The 19368-nt window shown below is 46.5% G+C and overlaps 2 protein-coding genes across 5 annotated transcripts in view; one reads left to right on the top strand and one right to left on the bottom strand.

The window, feature by feature from the left end:
- Nucleotides 1-19368, bottom strand: part of RAB37 (RAB37, member RAS oncogene family) — a 55152-nt gene that overhangs the window by 19806 nt on the left and 15978 nt on the right. The gene's annotated exons all lie outside the window — the stretch shown is intronic.
- On the top strand, nucleotides 189-14021 carry LOC144286982 (CMRF35-like molecule 1). 3 transcript variants are annotated; one of them, XM_077854140.1, is made up of 7 exons: nucleotides 207-419; nucleotides 7389-7718; nucleotides 9102-9219; nucleotides 11120-11232; nucleotides 12192-12214; nucleotides 12520-12669; nucleotides 13166-14021. In XM_077854140.1, the coding sequence occupies exons 1-7, from the start codon at nucleotides 377-379 to the stop codon at nucleotides 13319-13321; spliced, it is 933 nt and encodes a 310-aa protein (XP_077710266.1). In that variant the 5' UTR covers nucleotides 207-376; the 3' UTR covers nucleotides 13322-14021. The 3 variants fall into 3 exon arrangements, 1 of the variants encoding a protein (XP_077710266.1); XR_013354926.1 differs by having other exon boundaries at nucleotides 189-419; nucleotides 9165-9219; nucleotides 12192-12669; nucleotides 13166-13306; XR_013354925.1 differs by having other exon boundaries at nucleotides 193-419; nucleotides 12192-12669; nucleotides 13166-13306.

Genomic DNA, 19368 nt, shown 5'->3' with positions numbered 1-19368 from the left:
TAACTGGGTTCTCTCTTCCTAGTCTTCCCAACAGAGGAAGGATTGGGTAAGAGCCAGCCCCATCCATTGGGTCTATATCTGCAAATTTCCTCAAGGCCTGGAAGGAGTGGCAAAGTCCTCTTTTTTTACAGAATCCTTTGTGGCTGAAGACAGGAAGGTATTTCTCAAAAGCTTATTCACAATCACTGAGACTTGTTGCATTGCTTGTTGCCTTGAGATTTCACCCTTTCTATCTCCTTCCTCTTTTTGCTTACTCATCAGTGAGAAGTGGCTGAAGGAGGAAGTGCAAAAGTGGGGAAAGCAGAAGGGTTGGATGATACAGGAGCTGAGTCGGAGTTGACTAGCTTCACCAAGCGGGACTTGTGAGAAGAGAGGAATGCACCTGCTACTGCTCTTCCTCCCCTTCTTCCGAGTTGCAGGTGAGTGAGTCCTGGGTCTGTGCTAGAGAAGAACTTTGGGGGCAGGATGAAATGGCTGGTGGAGGGAGGAGTAGGGGCCCAGCAAGGGGTCCTGCTGAGAAGCAGGGTCCCTTTCTTTCTTTCTTTCTTTCTTTCTTTCTTTCTTTCTTTCTTTCTTTCTTTCTTTCTTCTTTCTTTCTTTCTTTCTTTCTTTCTTTCTTTCTTTCTTTCTTTCTTTCTTTCTTTCTTTCTTTCTTTCTTTCTTTTTTCTTTCTTTCTTTCTTTCTTTCTTTCTTTCTTTCTTTCTTCTTTCTTTCTTTCTTTCTTCTTTCTTTCTTCTCTTCCTTTCTTTCTCTCTCTTTTTTTTATTGGAGTTCAATTTGCCAACATATAGCATAACACCCAGTGCTCATCCCATCAAGTGCCCCCCTCAGTGCCTGTCACCCAGTCACCCCCACCCCCTGCCCACTTCCCTTTCCACCACCCCTTGTTCGTTTCCCAGAGTTAGGAGTCTCTCATGTTCTGTCTCCCTTTCTGGCAGGGTCCGTTTCTAAGCAGTTTCTCTAAGTAGTGGGTCTGTGTGTGTCATCCACCCCATTCCTCATCCTGCAAAAGACTGGATAGTATTATCAGGGGCTGATAATTCCAAACGTACAGACTGATGGGACCCCCTTGTCTAGAGGAGCCCTGGTTGCTCAGGAGAGCTGGTGAACACTTGCTCCTGCACTGTCACCCTTTGAGAATGCCATATGGGGAATGGAAGGAGGGAAGATAGAGGCAGCTTTGGAGGAAGAAAACCAAGGAGTTTGCCAGACAGTGAGGGAGAGGTGGTTCTACGTCTTTGGGGTAGAAGGAATAATAGAAGTTGCTGAGGGGCTGAGATGAGGGTGCAGGGTGGTGAAAGGAAACTCTAAGTTGATGGATACCATTTTGATTAAAAACTAAGGGGGTTTTCTTGACCTGGAAATGCTGGAGGGCCACGGGAGTCAATTTGGGCTTCTCTTTCTAGAGCCATTCTCTTCTTGATCTTTTCTCTTCTCTTGGCTTAAATATCACCTCTATCCAGATGAAGCCCGATGTATCACTAGCCTGGATATCACCCTGGACCCCAGAATCTTTGAGTCAACTGCCCATTCAACTCTTCGCTAAGATGCTGACAATTCAAATGTGACCTGAACATATCTTCTACTTCAAATTCCTTTCTTTCACATCTTTGTGTTGGGCAGCTCCATCTTTTCTAGGTGCTCAGGCAAAACCTGGGGTCATTCATCTCTTCTCTCATATTCCGTAATGGTCCTTGGGAAATGCAAGCCAGATCTTGTCTTTCCTCTGGTCAAAACCCTCCAATGACCTCTGATTATGCTTAGAGTAAAAACACAGAGTCCTTACAGAAGCTAAAAGGTGCGTCACCTGATTCTCTCACCTCATCACCTCCCGATTGCCTCTTCTACTCTCCTCTCTCGGCTCAACCCACTGCAGCGAAAACGGTCTCTTAGATGTTCTTTGACCATGTTAAGTACATTCCTGCCTCAGGGCCTTTGTACTTGCCCAGAATGCCATTTTTCATATAGCCACAGGTTGCAGTCCTTCACATTCTGCATGTCTTTGATTCTCACTGAGGCCTTTATAAGTAAGAAACCTCATTAAAATTGCATTTCTCTTGCATTATTTTTCTCTACTGTCTGATTCCTCCCTTCCCCCACCTTGAAAGAATGTAAGCTTTAGGTAGGCAGGGATTTTTGCAACTGCAAAATATACTATTTGTCTGTAGATTAAACAAATAGTATTAGCTGAATGAGTGAATGTATCTCATGGGGAGGAAAAAATATGATTGCTATACTCCCCATCTTTCCTTGTCATAGAACTGAACACTGAGACTCTTGACATTATTTGGAGAGGACATCCATTGCTCATGAGAATGTAAAATGGTGGGGACGCCTGGGTGGCTCAGTGGTTGGGCGCCTGCCTTTGGCTCAGGGCCCAACCCTGGAATCCGGGATCAAGTCCTGCATTGGGCTCCCTGCATGGAGCCTGCTTCTCCCTCTGCCTGTGTCTCTGCCTCTCTCTCTCTGTGTCTCTCATGAATAAATAAATATTAAAAAAGAGAGAGAGAGAGAGAGAGAGAATGTAAAATGGTGCAGCTACTTCAGAAAACAATTTAAAAAAAAAAAAAAGAAAACAATTTGACATTCCTTAGAATGTTAAACATGTGGTCACCACATCATCCAGCAATTCCACTCCCAGATGTATACACAAGAGAATTGAAAACATATGTCTATGTAAAAACCTGTATGCAAATGATCATGGCAACATTATTCATAATCGTTGAAAACTGGAAACAACCTAAATATACATCAACTGGTGGATAAATAAATAAAATGTGGCATGCTCATACAACGGAATATTAGCCATAAAAACAAATGAATATTGACACATGCTACCACGCAGACCAACCTTGGAAACATTATGCTAAGTGAAAGGATCTAGACACAAAAGGCCATATATCCTATGATCCTATGCCTATGAAATATCTGAAATACCTAAATTCATAGAAACAAAAGGTAGATTAGTGGTTGCCAGTGGCTTGGGGGAAGGAGTAAGGGAGAGTGACTGCTAATTGAGTGAGGCATTTCTTTTGGGGGTGATAAAAATGTTCTGGAATTAGGTGTAGTGAACGTTGAGCAGCTTCGTGAAAGCCCTAAGAATCATTGAGCTGTACACTTTGAAAGAGGGAATTGTATGATATGGAAATCATATGTCAATAAGAACATAACCAAAGATCAGAGGGAAGCCTCAGGAGCAGTAGAATTCTCCTGAGAAAAATCTCCCAGTAGCATTTGGCATTGTGAGACTGAGGCTCTGGAAGAAGGTGTTCACGGCAAGGGGGCAGCCCTTTATGATTTGTGAGTCTTTTGCATGGTTTAATTTGGTCATCCACCCCCTTGGTCGGAGAAATGAAAATGATACCTCCAAGAAGTGGTGCATGCTGTGAGGAGAGCTGAGCTAGGTGACCGGACACAGTGAGCCTCAGGGGGCAGGGGCTGGTGCTTGTAGATGGGGTGGGCCGCAAGGAGCCTCTGAGAGGAGGCATCTGAGCAGAGGCCTGTAGGACGAGAAGGAGCAGGCCTTAGGATTGGTGGCAACTTTTTGGGCACAGGAAGGAAACAGTGAGCAGGAAGGCTGTGATAGGGCCACGAGTCTGGCCTGGACAGGCCCAAAGAATGGACTGGCTATGGCGCTTTGTGGCATGCTTCAGAACAGCCTGGTGGGTGGATATCCACCAGATTGGGTGGATAAATCTCAGGGGAAGAAAGTGACATGTCCAGGACCACAAGGCTGGGAAAGGCAAAGCTGGGAATGGTCATGGGAATGGAGAGGGCAGACTCTGGGTGAGCCATTGGGAGGCAAATCAGTAGGGTGGTGAGTGCATATCAAGGACTGCTTCTTTTTTCCCCCGGACATCTGGAAACAGGGGAACTTGGTGAGCAGATGTGAGAGCAGCACTGGTGTGTGCGTGTACATGACCAAGGCAGAGTGGGAACACCAGTGCGAAGCCAGAGGCACAGCTGTGTGTCTAGCAGGAACCTGGTCTGAGCTGTGAACCTTCATACCCCCTCCCTAGCCTCTCCCACTGAACTTTCCATAACAAGTTTACCCTGCACTGCTTCCCGCTCCTAAAGAGTTTGTTGTTTTAAAGGTATATAAGAAGCAAATACCAACCAGAGCTCTCACTGGGCTTTATAGTCTTCACTTTCTGTAAGAAAGGAAGAGATTTTTTTTTAAAAAAAGATTTTATTTATTTATTCATGAGAGAGAGAGAGAGAGAGAGAGGCAGAGACACAGGCAGAGGGAGAAGCAGGCTCCATGTAGGGAGCCCGAAGTGGGACTTGATCCCGGGTCCCCAGGATCATGTCCTGGGCTGAAGGTGGCGCTAAACCGCTGAGCCACCTGGGCTGCCCAAGGCAGAGATTTTTAATCATCCTATATTTTCAGAGAAAATCTAGCTGCTTTGTCCAACTTCAACCTCACCATAAGTGGTGGCGGACATGGACAAGACCCAAGTGTGCTGGCCCAGAGCAGAGGCTGGCAAATGTCCTGTGCTGTGCTGGAGTTGGGGTGTAGTCCTGTCACTCCTGATGGAGAGTCTGTCACCTCCCCCTGGGGCTCAGCTTCTTTTTCATCTAGGATTACTCTCCATCAACTAGTCTGTGAGTAACCATGCCTGCCTGCAGAGGATGCTGCTCTTTGGGGCTCAGGGCTGCCTTCTGTGTCAGGAGGGTGCAGACAGAAGGACCGGTACTCTGCCAAAGTTGGTGGGAGGGGGCCTCTGGACAGATGGTTCTAAGAAGCCAGTGGAGCAGATAGTTCCAGAGTCGGGCCCAGTGCCAGTGCTCAGGTGAGATGGGTTAATGCTACCTTATGAGTTTCCTAAGGCTGCTGGGACAAGTTATTGCACACTTAGTGCTTTAAAACAACACAAATTTGGGATCCCTGGGTGGCGCAGCGGTTTGGCGCCTGCCTTTGGCCTAGGGCGCGATTCTGGAGACCCAGGATCGAATCCCACATCGGGCTCCCGGTGCATGGAGCCTGCTTCTCCCTCTGCCTATGTCTCTGCCTCTCTCTCTCTCTCTCTCTCTCTCTCTCTCTCTGTGACTATCATAAATAAATAAAAAATTAAAAAAAATAAAACAACACAAATTTATAATGTTGCAGTCTGGAAGTCGGAGTCCAAAAGGGTCACCAGGGCTGCATTTCTTCTGGTGGCTTTGGGGGACAAACAGATTCCTTGACTTTTCCATGGTCCAGAGGCTGCTGCATTCTTTGTGTGTGGCCTCACCTCATCCTCAATGTCCCTTCTCCTTCTCTGACTGTGACCCTCTATGCTATGGAACAGTCTGTCCAGTCTGTATTTTTTTTCCCTATCATTTTGAAAGTAATAAATGCTCATTGTTGATACTTAGGAGGGTACAGAAAAGAAATGAAGAGTTAGGAATAATAAAATACCTTTATGTCCCTGATTTTAATGTCCAAGACAACCTAATGTTAATTTAATATTTTTACTTATTTCCTTTTAATCTTTTTTTCTATGCCTATTTTATTTTTTTAAAAAAATATTTTATTTATTTATTAACGAAATAAACAGAGAGAGAGGCAGAGATGCAGGGAGAGGAAGAAGCAGGCACCTTGAGGGGAGCCTGATGTGGGACTCTATCCTGGAACCCCAGGATCATGCCCTGAGCCGAAGGTAGACACTCAACCACTGAGCCATCCAGGAACCCCTCAATGCCTATTTTAAAAGTTAGTTGAGATTATGTGGTATATGATATTTAAATTTTTTTCACTTCATATGAGGATTTTCTGCATAATTAACAGTATTTCTAAGCATAATTATCAGTGTCTGCATTATAGCTCATTGTTTATTTCCCCAATTGATGGCTGTTGACTTTGTTTCCTTTATTTTCCTCTTTAAATAATTATGTAAGGAGCCTTGGTGCATATGTTTTTGTTAGCTTCTCTGATCATTTCCTGAGGACCAAATCCAAGACATATAATCACTGGAGCAAGGGGAATGATTATTTTGAAATATAATTGCTACATTGCTTTTGGTAGTGGTTGGAACTGTTATGTCTCTACTAGTAGCTCCTCTGAGTGTCTGTGCCATGTCACCCATGTCAGCAATATAGTAGTCACAAAACTTGGTTGGCTTCATATGTGAAAATGACACCACTTTAAACTATTTTCATTTACTAGATTATTTAAATGGAACACTTCCAATTTTATTATCTACCTGAATTTCTTCATTGTGACTTGCCTTTTCTTGCCTCTTCCCAATTTTCTAAATGGAATCTTAGTGTTTATCTTTACACTCTTTCATAAAATGACTATTAATTCTTTTCTACATTATTTGTTCTAAATATTTCTTGCAGTCTGTTCTTTGCCTCCATTCAGTCTTTTTTTGCAGTATGTCTGAGTGTTACATTTTTTTATTACATATGGTTGAATTTACTGACTCTTGTGTGATGTCTTCCATGAATTTTTAAACCTTGAAAGTGCTCCCTTTCATTCAGAGATTTTATAAAGACTCTTCTACTTTCTTGTAGCTTAAGAAGTGATCTGTTATTTTATGTTGTTTTCTTCATCTCCCTGCACTTACCTGAGTGGAGCTGGTGGAGAGGTGACAGGATCCAGCAATGCTTCTGGAAACCCTTCCCCTCCCCACTTATCTTTTTAGTGTCCTATGGTATGCTGTACTCCAGAGAATTGACAAACATCTCCATGCAAATACCAGTAGTACATAAATGTTCACAGCAGCATTATTCACAATAGCCAAAAAGTGAAAACAACCCATATATCATCCACTGATGAATGGATAAACAAAATGTGGCCTGTCCCTACCATGGACTGCAGTGCCCACACATGCTACAATGTGGATGAATCTTAAAAACATTACGCTAAGTGAATGAAGCCAGATACAAAAGGCCACACATTGTATGACTATGTCTGCATGAAACATAGATTTCAGAATAGAGAAATCTATAGACAAAATCCAGATTCATGGCTATTCTAGAAAAATGAAAAGATCTTATACCACAGAGCCCACACCTTGCATGAGGACAATGGGCTGAAGTGGACTGGGGCCATAACTTTGCCTGGGTCATTTGCTCTCCAGGTGACATTGGCCATGGGGGGCAGAAGGAGTGTATTATAGGAAACTGTCATTCCTCAATGTGGACATTTTTGTTTCTTTGAGATGTATAGTTGTGCTCTTAGGGGATTTTTGTGATGGTTTTCACCCAGTGGAGTTTTTTTTTTTTTTCCAGTGGAGTTTTGAAGGACAAAGTTCTGTCTTGTGGAAGGTATATTCCCACTTAGACTGTTACTCAACGTATCAAGCACTTGGGTTTATTGGAGCTATTTCTGATGCATGAGGCTGTGGCTCTGCCCTTAGGGGGTGGGGTGGTAACAGGCACCTGGGTTTGTGTTTTCCAGGTTCATATGAAATCACAGGTCCAAAAGCTGTCAGAGGCTTGGTTGGGGGCTCATTGACTGTGGAGTGTTGCTATGCATCAACTTGGAAGACCTACAGTAAGTGGTGGTGTCGAGGATCTATTTGGCGAAGGTGCAATATCCTTGTTCAAACAACAGGATCAGAGCAGAAGGTAAAGAAAAACAAGGTGTCAATTAGAGACAATCAGAAAAACTTCACCTTCTCTGTGACCATGGAGGAGCTCACGGAAACTGATACAGACATCTACTGGTGTGGGATTGAGAAATCTGGAACTGACCTTGGGGTTGAAGTTAAAGTGACCATTGACCCAGGTAAGAGACAGAGAGAGAGAGAGAGAGAAAGAGAGAGAGAGAGAGAAGTGAGAGAGAGGGAATGTGTGTGTCTTCAGAGCCTCCTCTGTCCTGGTCCCTGAGGTTCCTCTCCAGTGATTTAAGTGTCATTCGGAAGGGACTGTCACACAGGGTGGTTGAGTCCTGAGTTCTCTTAGAAACCTAACTGACCCCTTGTTGGGAAGGCCAGGGCTTCTCTTAGATGCTCTCATGGCTGCAGTCATGTCCTCCAGGACAGGATCAAGCCTTTCTGGGCAGGTGGTCTCTGCACAGTGTAGTGCCCGAGTCTGTTGCCCACAGAGATCAAAGTGGAGGTCCCAGTTTCAGCCCATGGGCCAAAAGGACTTTCTTCTGTGGGTCTCAGAGACTCCAACTCCTGCCAATGACTTCCTGGATCTCTGGTGCCCACATGTCCCTGCTCTTTCTGGAGTTTGGGCCGGGACTTCATAGTGGCTCTTCCTAGCCCCTGTTCCATACACAGTCTGAGAGGGAAGAGGCCCAGCACAGTGGAGGAGCTGTGGTTGATTCCTAAAGTCCAGAAAGGCCTTCTCAGTCAAAGGGCTGCATTTCTGGTGCCTGAAATCTCATCACAAGCCATATACGCATTTCGGCTTGATGATGTGCTCTTCCTAAATACTTCTAGAATGCAAATGCTCCTGGGAGGGGTAGCTCAAAAATCTTGGTGCCTTGGTTTGAATGAGTTGGGTCTGTTGGGCTCTGCTTCTCTGAACTTTGGACAAGCAGCACCAGCTCACAGGGCACTTGTGGTAAGGGGACAGCATGGAGTCCCCAGAGCCCTGATCCTACCTGAATCTGTGAGGCAGGTTACCATTGCAAAGCACAACACATTCACTGTCTCATCGAATCCAGAAAATGGTCCTGAGAAGTGATTCTCCTTGCTGTAGAAGATTAATAACTTGCCCAAAGCAAAGGCTCTTACAGAACATTATGAGTTTGTTCAGGGGTAGCCCTGACCTTAGAAGTCACAGATCTTGGGAACGTTAGCCATGGGGCCTGCCTGTCCTTTCTGGATGCGTAAGATTGGCAGAGGCATTGGCAGAGGCCTTGTCATAAGCAGTGAGTGTTTCAAGTCCAGCTGAACTCCATCTGCCTTTGCCCTGAGGTCCTAGGCACCCTCTAATCCTTTCAGGGCCTGCTTAACATCCTCCCTGGACCTGTACTCAGTCCTTCTTGCCCCTGAGGCTGAGTCTCCTAGTGGCCAGGGAGATATAAGCAGTCCAGGTGATAGGCCCTTCCCACGGCCCAGCTCCAGGTTAGCTCCAGGCTCCCTGCAAGCTCAGCCACATCCAGGGCTGTGGGCAGGTTAGCAGGCTGAATAGTGTATAATCTGGTCTGTATGCCTAGCACCAACTACAGTATCAACCACCACCACCACCACCACCACCTCAAAAGCCAACATGTCCACAGCGCCAGCGGAGACCAAAGACCCCCCGACTGTGACCAGCTCCCACTCCAATGACAGGTAAGCCAGCTCCGGTATGCTGTTTCCTTTGGCCTACTTAGCCCAAACTCCTCCAATGGTAGAATGCTTTGCACTCCCAAGTGCCAGCCAGAGCTTGTCCCCAGACCCTTAGCCTCCACAGAGAGGGCAAGAATGCCAGGGGCTCTTCCCACTTGCTATCAAGCCCCACAGTGTCCTTTGGAACCTACCCAGATCATTCCTCCTGGAGCTCAGTACAGTTTGTACATGTATTGGCACATTCACTCTTCTATCTCATTTCTACTGAGTTAACATCTGCATAGCCAGCCCCTTGTTGAGCTCAGGAGGTATAGGCATGGAGTTTCCCCCTGGAACTCGGAGTGCAGGGTAGGAGACTGGTGAGCAGATAATCAGTGTGGATGGCATGGGCAGGGTGTGTAGGGGCATGGGTGTCGTAGGGCCTCAGGGATGGCTCTTGGTCCAAATACCAGAAGAACAGGGAGAGCTTGGGGACATCCTATTTCCCTTAATTATTGTTATGACAGGAACAGTACTGATGGTTTGTCCCATCTTGAGAACACCTGACAGCTCACACAGGGCTTCTCTGTCCATTGGCTGTTAATCCTTGGACCTTGCTTCATGAGGACGAGTAAGCAGGTACAAATGCCTATTTTATAGAGGAAGAAACTGAGCCTCTCTTAGGCTCCTGCCCAACCAATGCAGCCGGAGTGGTTTTTTGAACCTGGGAGGCCTCTTTCCATCTCCTTCTTGGTACTCTTGACTGCTGTCATCTCCTTCTGCTGGGCCTTCCTGCAGAATCCCAATGGAAGCTCCCCCACTGAGACTGGGGCCCTCACCCAGGACCCCCTCTCTATCCTTCTTCCCTTTGTCCTCTGTTTCAAAAGTTTCTTTCTATTAATCTTCTTTTAGTAAGTAATAGTTAAGGAATTTCCTCATTTTATGAATCAAAGCCGTATATAAGTACCAATTAAGGTCTTTGATCAGCATGAGATGGATTCATTCATTCATTCAGCAAATAATTATTGAGCCCCCACTAAAGCCTATCACTGTTTTGGGGGTTACAAGAGAATACTAGGATGAACAGAATAAATCAAGCTGTTTGTCCTCTAGGTACTTATAGTGGAGAGATAATTAATGGGTCAGATGGAGTTAATTAATTCATTGATTGATGAGTTTATTCTATAAATTCTGTGACTAGTGATGAATAAGAGATAGTCTTTGCATTAGTCTGCTCAGGTTGCCTTGACAAAGCACCACATCTCAGGCCACTTCAACAACAGTTGTTTATTTACATATAGTCTAGAGGCCAGAAGTCTGAGATCAAGATGTCAGCACGGTTGGTTCTTGGGGCTCAAAGGGAGAATGTGGTGGCTGCCGGGCATCCTTGGCACTCCTTGCCTTGTGGCACTATGACCCCTATTTCTGCCTCTGTTATCACATGGCCTTCATCCTGCACGTATCTGTAAGTGGCTAAATTTCCCTTTTGTAAGGACACCAGCCATTGGGTTAGGACCCCTCTTAATGCAGTAGGGCCTCATTTTAACTTGATTACATTTGCAAATATCTTATTTCCAAATAGGTCACCTTCACAGGTTCTGAATGAGCATGAATTATGGGGATGGGGGACACTTTTTAATCCAGTACAGCAGGGGCAAATGTACAAGCAGAGAGACCTTCCCAGAGCCTGTCGCCATACAATTTCTGTCAGGTGTCTACACCCGCAGAAACCTGTGGAATCTTCCTCTCCTTTAATTTTTTTTTTTTACCATCTCTGAGGGTACCCAGGAGTGGGGTTCCCAGGCTAGAAACCACAGGCTTGCAGGTCAAAAGGTATGTGGCCCTCTCTGCTATCAGGTGCCTGGGGTGTGGCCCAGAAGCAAGAGGTGGGCCAGGGTGCATGGTGTTCTTTTATTGTTTCCAGGGATAATGCCATGACGCTCAGCGTCCTGATTCCCACCATCTTGGCTGTGTTGCTGCTTCTCCTGGTGGCAGCCTCACTCTTGACTTTGAGAATCATGAAGCAGCAGAAGAAAGGTGATCAAATATGGCTGACCTGCACTGAGGCTGGGTTGGGTGGGAGTATGGGGCTGTTGGCTGGTTCTGTTTCCGCATTCTCATGGTAAGTGCACCCATGCCACAGCATGGTCAAAGAGGAGGGGCAGCCCACTCTTGCTCATCACATCTCCTCCCCAGTGTCTATCTGCAAGCTAAGTTCTTAGAACTTAGCTCTGCAGTCCTCAGTAGCTAGGCTTTTGAAACTAAAAATCAGGAGAAAAGAACTTCTTGTTTCTTTGTTGTCTCTAAAGTGGAAGGTTGGGTGGGCAGGGAGAAACAGGAACCAGAAGCCCTTGAAAGCTGGTCCACGAGGCACTGACCCAGCTGGCGTACCCTACTCAGAGAGCAATCTGGATGGGGCACTCGTGTGCTGGGCATGACCAAGCACCAGCGATGCAAGGAGGGGACTGGCTCAGCTGCCCAGCAGACCATAGTCCACCTGAAGCGAAATTCAATGGGACAAAGACAACCAGACAGACATAAATCAAGTGCCATGGAGCTGGGGTGGGAGGGATTCAGCACCCTGGGAAGCTGGGAAGGCAAGTGTGACTGTGAGTTGACTCCTGAATGACCAATCCAGTAGAGAAATGGGGGCTTTCCAGGCAGGACTTCTGGCAGAAGTTAGTCTGAGCCAGCAATTGCACAGCAGGGAAATTATCCTTGGGGGGCGCTGATTGGTGGCAGGGCCCTGATCGCTGTTCTATGATGTGGGGGAGATGGGCGAGGTCTTCTTATTTCTCAGGTGGAGAAGTGGAAGCTCAGGGAGGTGAAGTGACCAGTGTGACAGAGCATGTCATTTGAGGAATCAGATTTAGAACCAGGTCTAAGTCACCTGGAGCCTAAGTCACCTCTTTTCGTCCAGATTTCTCTTCCCCAGACCTGGGGGCCCTGCAAGTCTAGGGACAGGCTTTCTCATTCTGATTGTTTTTGTCTTTTAGCTGCTGAGATGTCCCCAGAGCAGGTAAGAGAATCCCCAAGGTCGGACCAGCGACCCCAGACAGCTCCTTTCTCTCCATCCTCATTTCCTTCTCCGAAGAGCACTGAGGTCCAGATGTATCAAACAAACTATGTGCCCAAGTGTCTGTGTGCTCATAGCCCACCTGTAGGGCCTGGGAGGATGGGGAGTGGATGCTGGAAACAGCCTGAAGTGGGGGGGGCTGGAAGGGAGCAGGTGTGGAGGTTGCAGAGCAAGCTGAGAGAGGGAAACCCAGGGAAGCACAGAGTCTGTGTCCCTCCAGGGAAGAGGACCTGGGCTTTCTTTCCAAGGTGCTCCAGCCCCAGGAGGGGGACCTCTGCTATGCAAACCTGACCCTGCAGCCAACCCAAATCTCCCGCAACTCTTCCAAGAAGAAGGCCTGTGCAAAGCCCTCCCTCTCTGTCCTGGATGATCAGCTGGAAGTGGAATACGTCACCATGGTGTGTACTTGGTGGAGCTATGGGGCTTGGAGCCAGATCTGCCATTGCCCCCGCTTTGAGGATGGGCTTTCTCCTGCTCCTGGGGATGTGGAGGAGGAGGGGCAGGTGCTGGGCCAAGCCACAGCCATGGAAAGACTTGCCTGTCCAGCTCCCCCAGACTTTCAGCTTTTGGAAGTGTCTCCATAGCAGGCCTGAGCCCTGGGGACTCAGAGTTCCATCAGACATGGCCCTCATGCTTGGCAGCAGAGACCTGGACAGGGCGAATGATCTGGAATTCCATGTGAACTGTGATCCCCTGGTATGGAGTTGAGGGAGGGTCTTCAGCTGTGGCTGGAGCTCAGGGAGCTGGCAGGGTGAAGGGAGAGGGACTGGAGGGTATAGGAGTAGCATTCAGAAGCCCTGAGGGCTCTGTGTCCCCACCTCACCCAGGGTCTCCTCCGTCCATGGCCAAAGCCTCTTGCCTGCCTCTCTGACCCCTTGTGCATCTTTATTACAGGCCCCTCTTTCGAAGGAGGACATTTCCTACGCAGCTCTGTCTTGGGAGCTCTCGAATCAGGAGCCAACCTACTGCAACATGGGTCACCCCGATACCCACGTTCCCAGCAGGAGCCAGCAAGAGCATATGGAATACAGCACCATTAAGAGACCTTAGTCTGAGCTCCGGGCCCCCTTCTCTAACCCACACGAGGCCTGTGAGCATATTCCTGCTTTGTCTGTTTTCTGCCCCCAGTCACTTCATGGGAGTCAACTGGTGACTGGAGCTTCGGCCTGGTCCAGCTAGCATCACCCCCAGCCCCACCTGGGCTTGGGGCCTGGTCTCAGGGGGCTTTCGGCCTTCAGGAGGTAGATGGGGGTCTCTCTCCATCCCTTTTTCTCCCATACAGCTGGGAAGGGGTTTGGGGATGTGCTCTGGAGCCGCCAATAGAGTAAGAATGATAATAACAATAATTGACCTTTATTTATTGCTTATCATGTGTGGTGGGCTGAATAATGGCCCCCAAAGTTATCTGTGTCTCAATCCCCAGAATCTGTGAACACTGCAAAAGGAGCTCTGTGGATGTATGAAGCTGAGGATTTTGATATGGGGAGAGTATTCTGAATTATCCAGGTGGGCCCTAAATATAATCATAAGGGTCCATGTGCAAGAGAGAGGCAAGAAGTTCACAAGAGGTGAAGGCGGCCGATGACAGGGTCAGAGGCTGGAGTGATGTGGCCAGGAAAGGCAAGCAATGGGCTGTCTCCTGGAGCCCCTAGGAACCACCCTGGCTGACACCCCGACTTTAGTCCAGTGAAATGGATTTTGTCCTTCTGACCTCCAGAACTGTAGGAGAATAAATCGATGTATTAATGAAGCCAGTAAACATGTGGTAATTTGCTCCAGCAGCAACAGGAAGCAGACCCACTAGGTGGCAGGAGCCTTCCCTAAATGCTCTACCCTTAGTAGCTAGCTGAATCCTCACAACAACCCTATGAGGCATCTTTATCATTGCCCCCATTTTACAGATGAGGAATGAGGTCCAGGGAGGTTCAATAACTTACCAAGTTTTATCGCAAGTGGATGAGTTGAGATTTGAACTTGGGTGTTTGGGCTCCAGAGTCTGGAGTCCGGGCCGCTGTCCTGCACAGCATGTGTCAGGACGAGGGTGTGTGTGTACGTTTAGGGACAGTTAGAGAGTATTCACAGGTGTCAGACTTCCCACCTCTGTTCTAGAGCCCTAGTAGCCCTCCCTCCAGAGTATGTCCTGAATCTTGGCATGGCTCATTGTCTCCGTGGTTACCAGCTGAGTCTACACAGCCAACCCTCTTACCTTTTCGGCCCCAGAGTCCATTCTCCTTCCAGCAGCCAGTGAACTTCCTAAAGCAGAGACCTGGTCACTTGCTGCTTATCACTGTCTGGGGCTTCCTCTGCAGCCCAGGAGGTCCTGGGGATGCATGGGGCCCTGCCTGCCTCTATGACCCCGGCTCTAACCACTCTCTTTCTGACAAGATGAAGCTTACTCTTTTCTCAGGGCATTGACATTTGCTGTGTCTTCTTTCTAGAACGTTCTCCACACAGATGTGTGACTAGTTCGCTCCTTTTTATCATCACATCTTAGCTCAAATGTCCCCTCCTTGAGCAGACTTCCCTGAACACCCTGATGGCTGTAGCCCCTGCCACCACTTCCGATTTCTCTCTGCCCTGTTACCCTGTTCCACTTCCTTCATAGCAGGCACTGCTTTATGAACTTATTTATTGGCATGTGGGTTTATTGTTTCCCCCTCTCTGCTAGGCTGTAGGCTGCCTGAAGGTGAGTGCTCAGTCTCATTCACTTCTGGATCTCCCGGCCTTGTTTTAAGGTCTCGTACACTGTGGGCTTTTGAATGTTAATATGTTGCTTTGAATGAATAAATAACACGATGGTCCAGATATGAGGACACAGGGCAGGCTTTCAGGAGCAAGGACACCTATGTCTGTTGTTCTAGGAAGGGGATCCTAGGCCACCTGGGGCATCTAAGGAATTTCAGCCTCAAACTCCCAAAAACGTGAAGTGGAGAAATTTCTTTCTGCCCTCCTGAAGCCAGGGGAAAGAGAAGGAGTCATGCTTCCTCCTGCCTAGAGGACAAAGGTCTATTATACTTCACTTAGGTCTCTTTCGCTGGGGGTTGGGGTGAAGCAGCAGGGAAAGGAGTCACGGTTTGGGAAGACCCATGAAGGCCATGTGACAGAGAGCTAGCCTTGGGCTACAGGCAGGTACCTCAGTGGTACAGGGGCCATAGGTATGGTCATGGGCTGCTGTTAGTGTGTCCTCCCCAGGGTTGCCTGACTTGTCACAGCTATAGACACCCCAGGTGGCCTGGGGGTGGCGGCCTTGGTGGATGTCCACTGCTCTTTGCTTCTGCTCTCCCCTCCCTGAAAGATGATTCCCTAGAATCTCTCTCTCTCTCTCTCTGTCTTTTTTTTTTTTTTTTTAAAGATTTATCTATTTATTCATGAGAGAGGCAGAGACATAGGCAGAGAGAGAAGCAGGCTCCACTCAGGGAGCCCGATGTGGGACTCGATACCCGGACCCGGGATCATGCCGAGCCAAAGGCAGACACTCAACCGCTGAGCCACCCAAGTGTCCCGATTCCCTAGAATCGCAAGAGCTGTACCACCCTGCAGAAATTACAGAGCCTAGGCAAACTTAAATATTATTGGGCTGCTCATTTAAGCTGGTTGGGTCTGTGAGACTGCTTTCAACCCGGAGCAAGAAGTAGCTACAGAAGGATCTTTAAGTGAAAAAGCTCAAAGCAGAGCAAACCTAGGGTGAGTCAAAGTGTTAGATTAACAGAAAACATTGGGCCAGTGCATTGCTGTGACATTTTAGCTATTGTGCATAAAGTGGCTTTATTGCTGAGTTTTTAAGCAGCCAGCCACCAAATCGAACCTGTAAGTACATGGTTATTCTGGATAGTAAGGAATTCATCTATCACAGAAACTACTGAAGTTTAGTGCCTTGACAGTTCTGATGTAAATCTAGAAACACAGGGAAGACTAGAATTTAGCTCAGTTTGGTTTGACTGGAGGAGTCCGGTCGCTTCTGCTTTTATCCATTTGTCTGCACAGTCGATATGGGCTGGAGATGGAAGGTTCTGGCAGCCTAGCTGAGCTGAGGAAAGGTAAATCCACTTAGAAAGACAGATCCATTCTGATCACTTTTAATTGCCTTATTTAAGCTTCTAAAAAGATGTCTGCCGGATATATCAGTGGCAATAATGTTTTTATCCAAACTTCCAGCTGTCTGGATTGGTGGCTATCTGAAAAGGGACTTTTTCATGTCCTGAGCGGTGGGGTTGACTAGCTCATGACACTTGTGAAAGCTGTCCAGTCCGTTCTACATTCTGCATCTGGAGCGGATTTCTGATTGGTGGTCCTCCCGGGAAGCATTCGGGTTCTTCAGGTTTGGGTCATGACTGCAGGGATCTGCCCTGCATCCAGTCCAATTTGTTCAAGCTTCAACTGAAGTTTAGAGAGTGTTGGGGGAAGTAGTCAGGGCCAGGGGAAGGGAGGGAAACATATGCAAGCAGCTTAGCTTGAAAGGAAACTGTTTCATAATGTTTATAGATTGGTATCATGCGGTTGTCTCAGCCATATCCGGCTGCTCCATAAAGATTTTGCTAAGGCAGGGGTGCCTGGGTGGCTCAGTCTGTGAAGTATCTGCCTTTGGCTCAGGTCATGATCTGGGGGTCGTGGGGTCAAGCCCCACGTCAAGCAGGGAGCCTGCTTCTCCCTCTCCCTCTGCCTGCTGCTCTATTGCTTGAGCTCTCTCTCTTTCTCTCTCTCTGTCTCTGTCTCTCATTCTGTCAAATAAATAGAATCTTAAAAAAAGAAGATTTTGCTAAGGCAGATTTTGGGTGCCAGACTAGCACCTTTACTGCAAGAGTGAGGAAGTTCAAATGTGTTTGCTGTGGTCTGAATTGAGAGTGACATGTACCATTTTGCTGTATGGTTCTAGGAAAGCACATTCGGTTAAGACAAATCCAAGATATTTAACCACTCAGCTCCGACTGAATGCCTAATTATTTATAGCCTGTCTAAAGTTGCTGGGGTTTCCCTCCTTTGGTTTTTAAGTTATTAATATTTAAAGATCCTACTTTTGGAAATTGTAGTGTTGGGACAGTATCCTTTTGACAACTGTATGCACATTACTGGCTTCCAGAAGATGGAGCCTTCTTAGGGTCAGTTGAGGGAGAAAAATATACTGGGTTGGTAATCTTCAAAATACATGATTAAGATAAATGTTGGATTGAAGTGAGGCTGAAAGCCTACCTTTGCCTGACATCTTGGAGATAGAGCTTATAGCCACTAAGCCTTGGAAAGGCCAGACTGCTGGAATCAGTTGATATCATGTACAAAATTTATTTTTAGATTGGGAGGGATTGCTGTTGTGGCAAGCATTCTCTTCTACCAGGTAGGTGCATTCTTTTCCAATGTAAATGTCATTGAGAATTGGTCAGATCATTGAAAAAGTTGGTTAAATCAAGGAGTTGTAAAGGAAGCATATTCTTTTTTTAAGCGACTTTAAAAAAAAAAAGATTTTTATTCATCCATTCATGAGAGACACACAGAGAGGCAGAGACAGGCAGAGGGAGGAGCAGGCTCCATGTAGGGAGCCTGATGTAGGACCCGATCCGGGGACTCTGGGATCACCTTGAGTCAAAGACAGACGCTCAAGCGCTGAGCCACTTAGGTGTCCCTAAGTGACTTCTTCCTACTCAAAATATCTAAATGTGTGGTAATTTGCTGGTGTTTTGATGTAGACCTAAGTCTTATCTTTGCTTATGGGTCTACTGAAGGAAGAGCTCATTGCTGTTTCTGCACAAACCGCCCATGTTGTATTGTCCCAGAACGCTTGTTCCAGTTTCCCTGACATGGAGCAAGACATTCTAGACACTTATGAAGCAATCAGATTGCAAAACCTTTCTTTGTTGGTATGTTTTTCTTCCAAATATTTCATGAATGAGTTCTCTCACTAATTCCTAATTTGGTTAGCCTTTTCTTTTTTGACAGAATTTTTTAAATCATATGCTTTTATTGTATCTTTCCAAAGTATTCAATCTAGTTTTTGCAGAAATGTCTGTTCTCTTTTTTGTTTACACATTATGCCTTTGGCCAATATCCTTTTTGTTTGCATTTTTAATTGATTAGTTTATAAATGGATTAACTGACATAATTATAATCAGTGCGTGTAGTTGTCCAGAGATTGAAGAGTGTTGGCTAATCTAGTACATGGATTAAGAGAGGGTTTGGTTAAGAAAGTTTCTACTAAGCTATCTGTTATGACCCTAATTTCATAAAAGAAAGGACATTTGAGCGGGCGGGCGTGGGGGGAGGGTATAAAAAAAAGAAAAAGAAAGGACATTTGAGCACCCTTAAGCCATAATAGTAGACAGGTTTCCTAAGAAAGGACAATTGATAGCTTTCTGCTGATATGGTTTGGGTTGTGTGTGTGTGTGTGTGTGTGTGTGTGTAATCTCCTACAAATTGATTGATGCTTTGTTCAGGTCTGGTAGTCACATGTGGACTAAGGACTGGCTGCTACTGATCGTGTTCATACTGTTCTCTGGACATGGATACTCTCTGCTACATCCCAGCTGATGTGGTCCCCAAAGGCCTCCAGTAATCATATTCGTTGAGACGCTAAGGTTGTGTTCATGGGGGCCTCACAGCCCTACATCAATTGGGAAAAGTGACCCTTCAATAAAATTCGCCCTGCCCAGCAGCCTTTCCTTAAACTAGCCCACTGTGATCACAAACTCACATGACCCTGTCTTGAGGGTGTGTAGTTCTTGCATCCAGAAAGGGTGATAGACTCAGTTCTGCTGACAGAATCTCTGAGGACAAGTTCAGAACTAAAACAGTAAGAGTGCTGGTTTTGGCAGCACATGTAACAAAGAAGGAGTAAGATTTTGTTCCTAAGAACAAAGAGACAAATGGAGAAGAGACATTCTAAACCTTTGTGTTGTAGACAATCTACTTCAGTAGAGAGGAGGTATTTACTATGGGTTCCAGAATAAAAATTCCATCCTGGGGAGTTTCTGAAGCCTCCCACATCCCTTCCCATCAGCTTCCTATCTTCTATGTTGCAAGCCCAGATGTCCTCCATCCTGTCTTTTTTTTAGCTTACTGTTTCATTTTAAGTTACAAAATATTTGATACGTCTATATAACATATATACA

Source organism: Canis aureus, chromosome 16 (assembly GCF_053574225.1).
Source record: "Canis aureus isolate CA01 chromosome 16, VMU_Caureus_v.1.0, whole genome shotgun sequence".
Classification (NCBI taxonomy): domain Eukaryota; kingdom Metazoa; phylum Chordata; class Mammalia; order Carnivora; family Canidae; genus Canis; species Canis aureus.
This window is presented reverse-complemented; position numbering and strand designations above follow the sequence as displayed.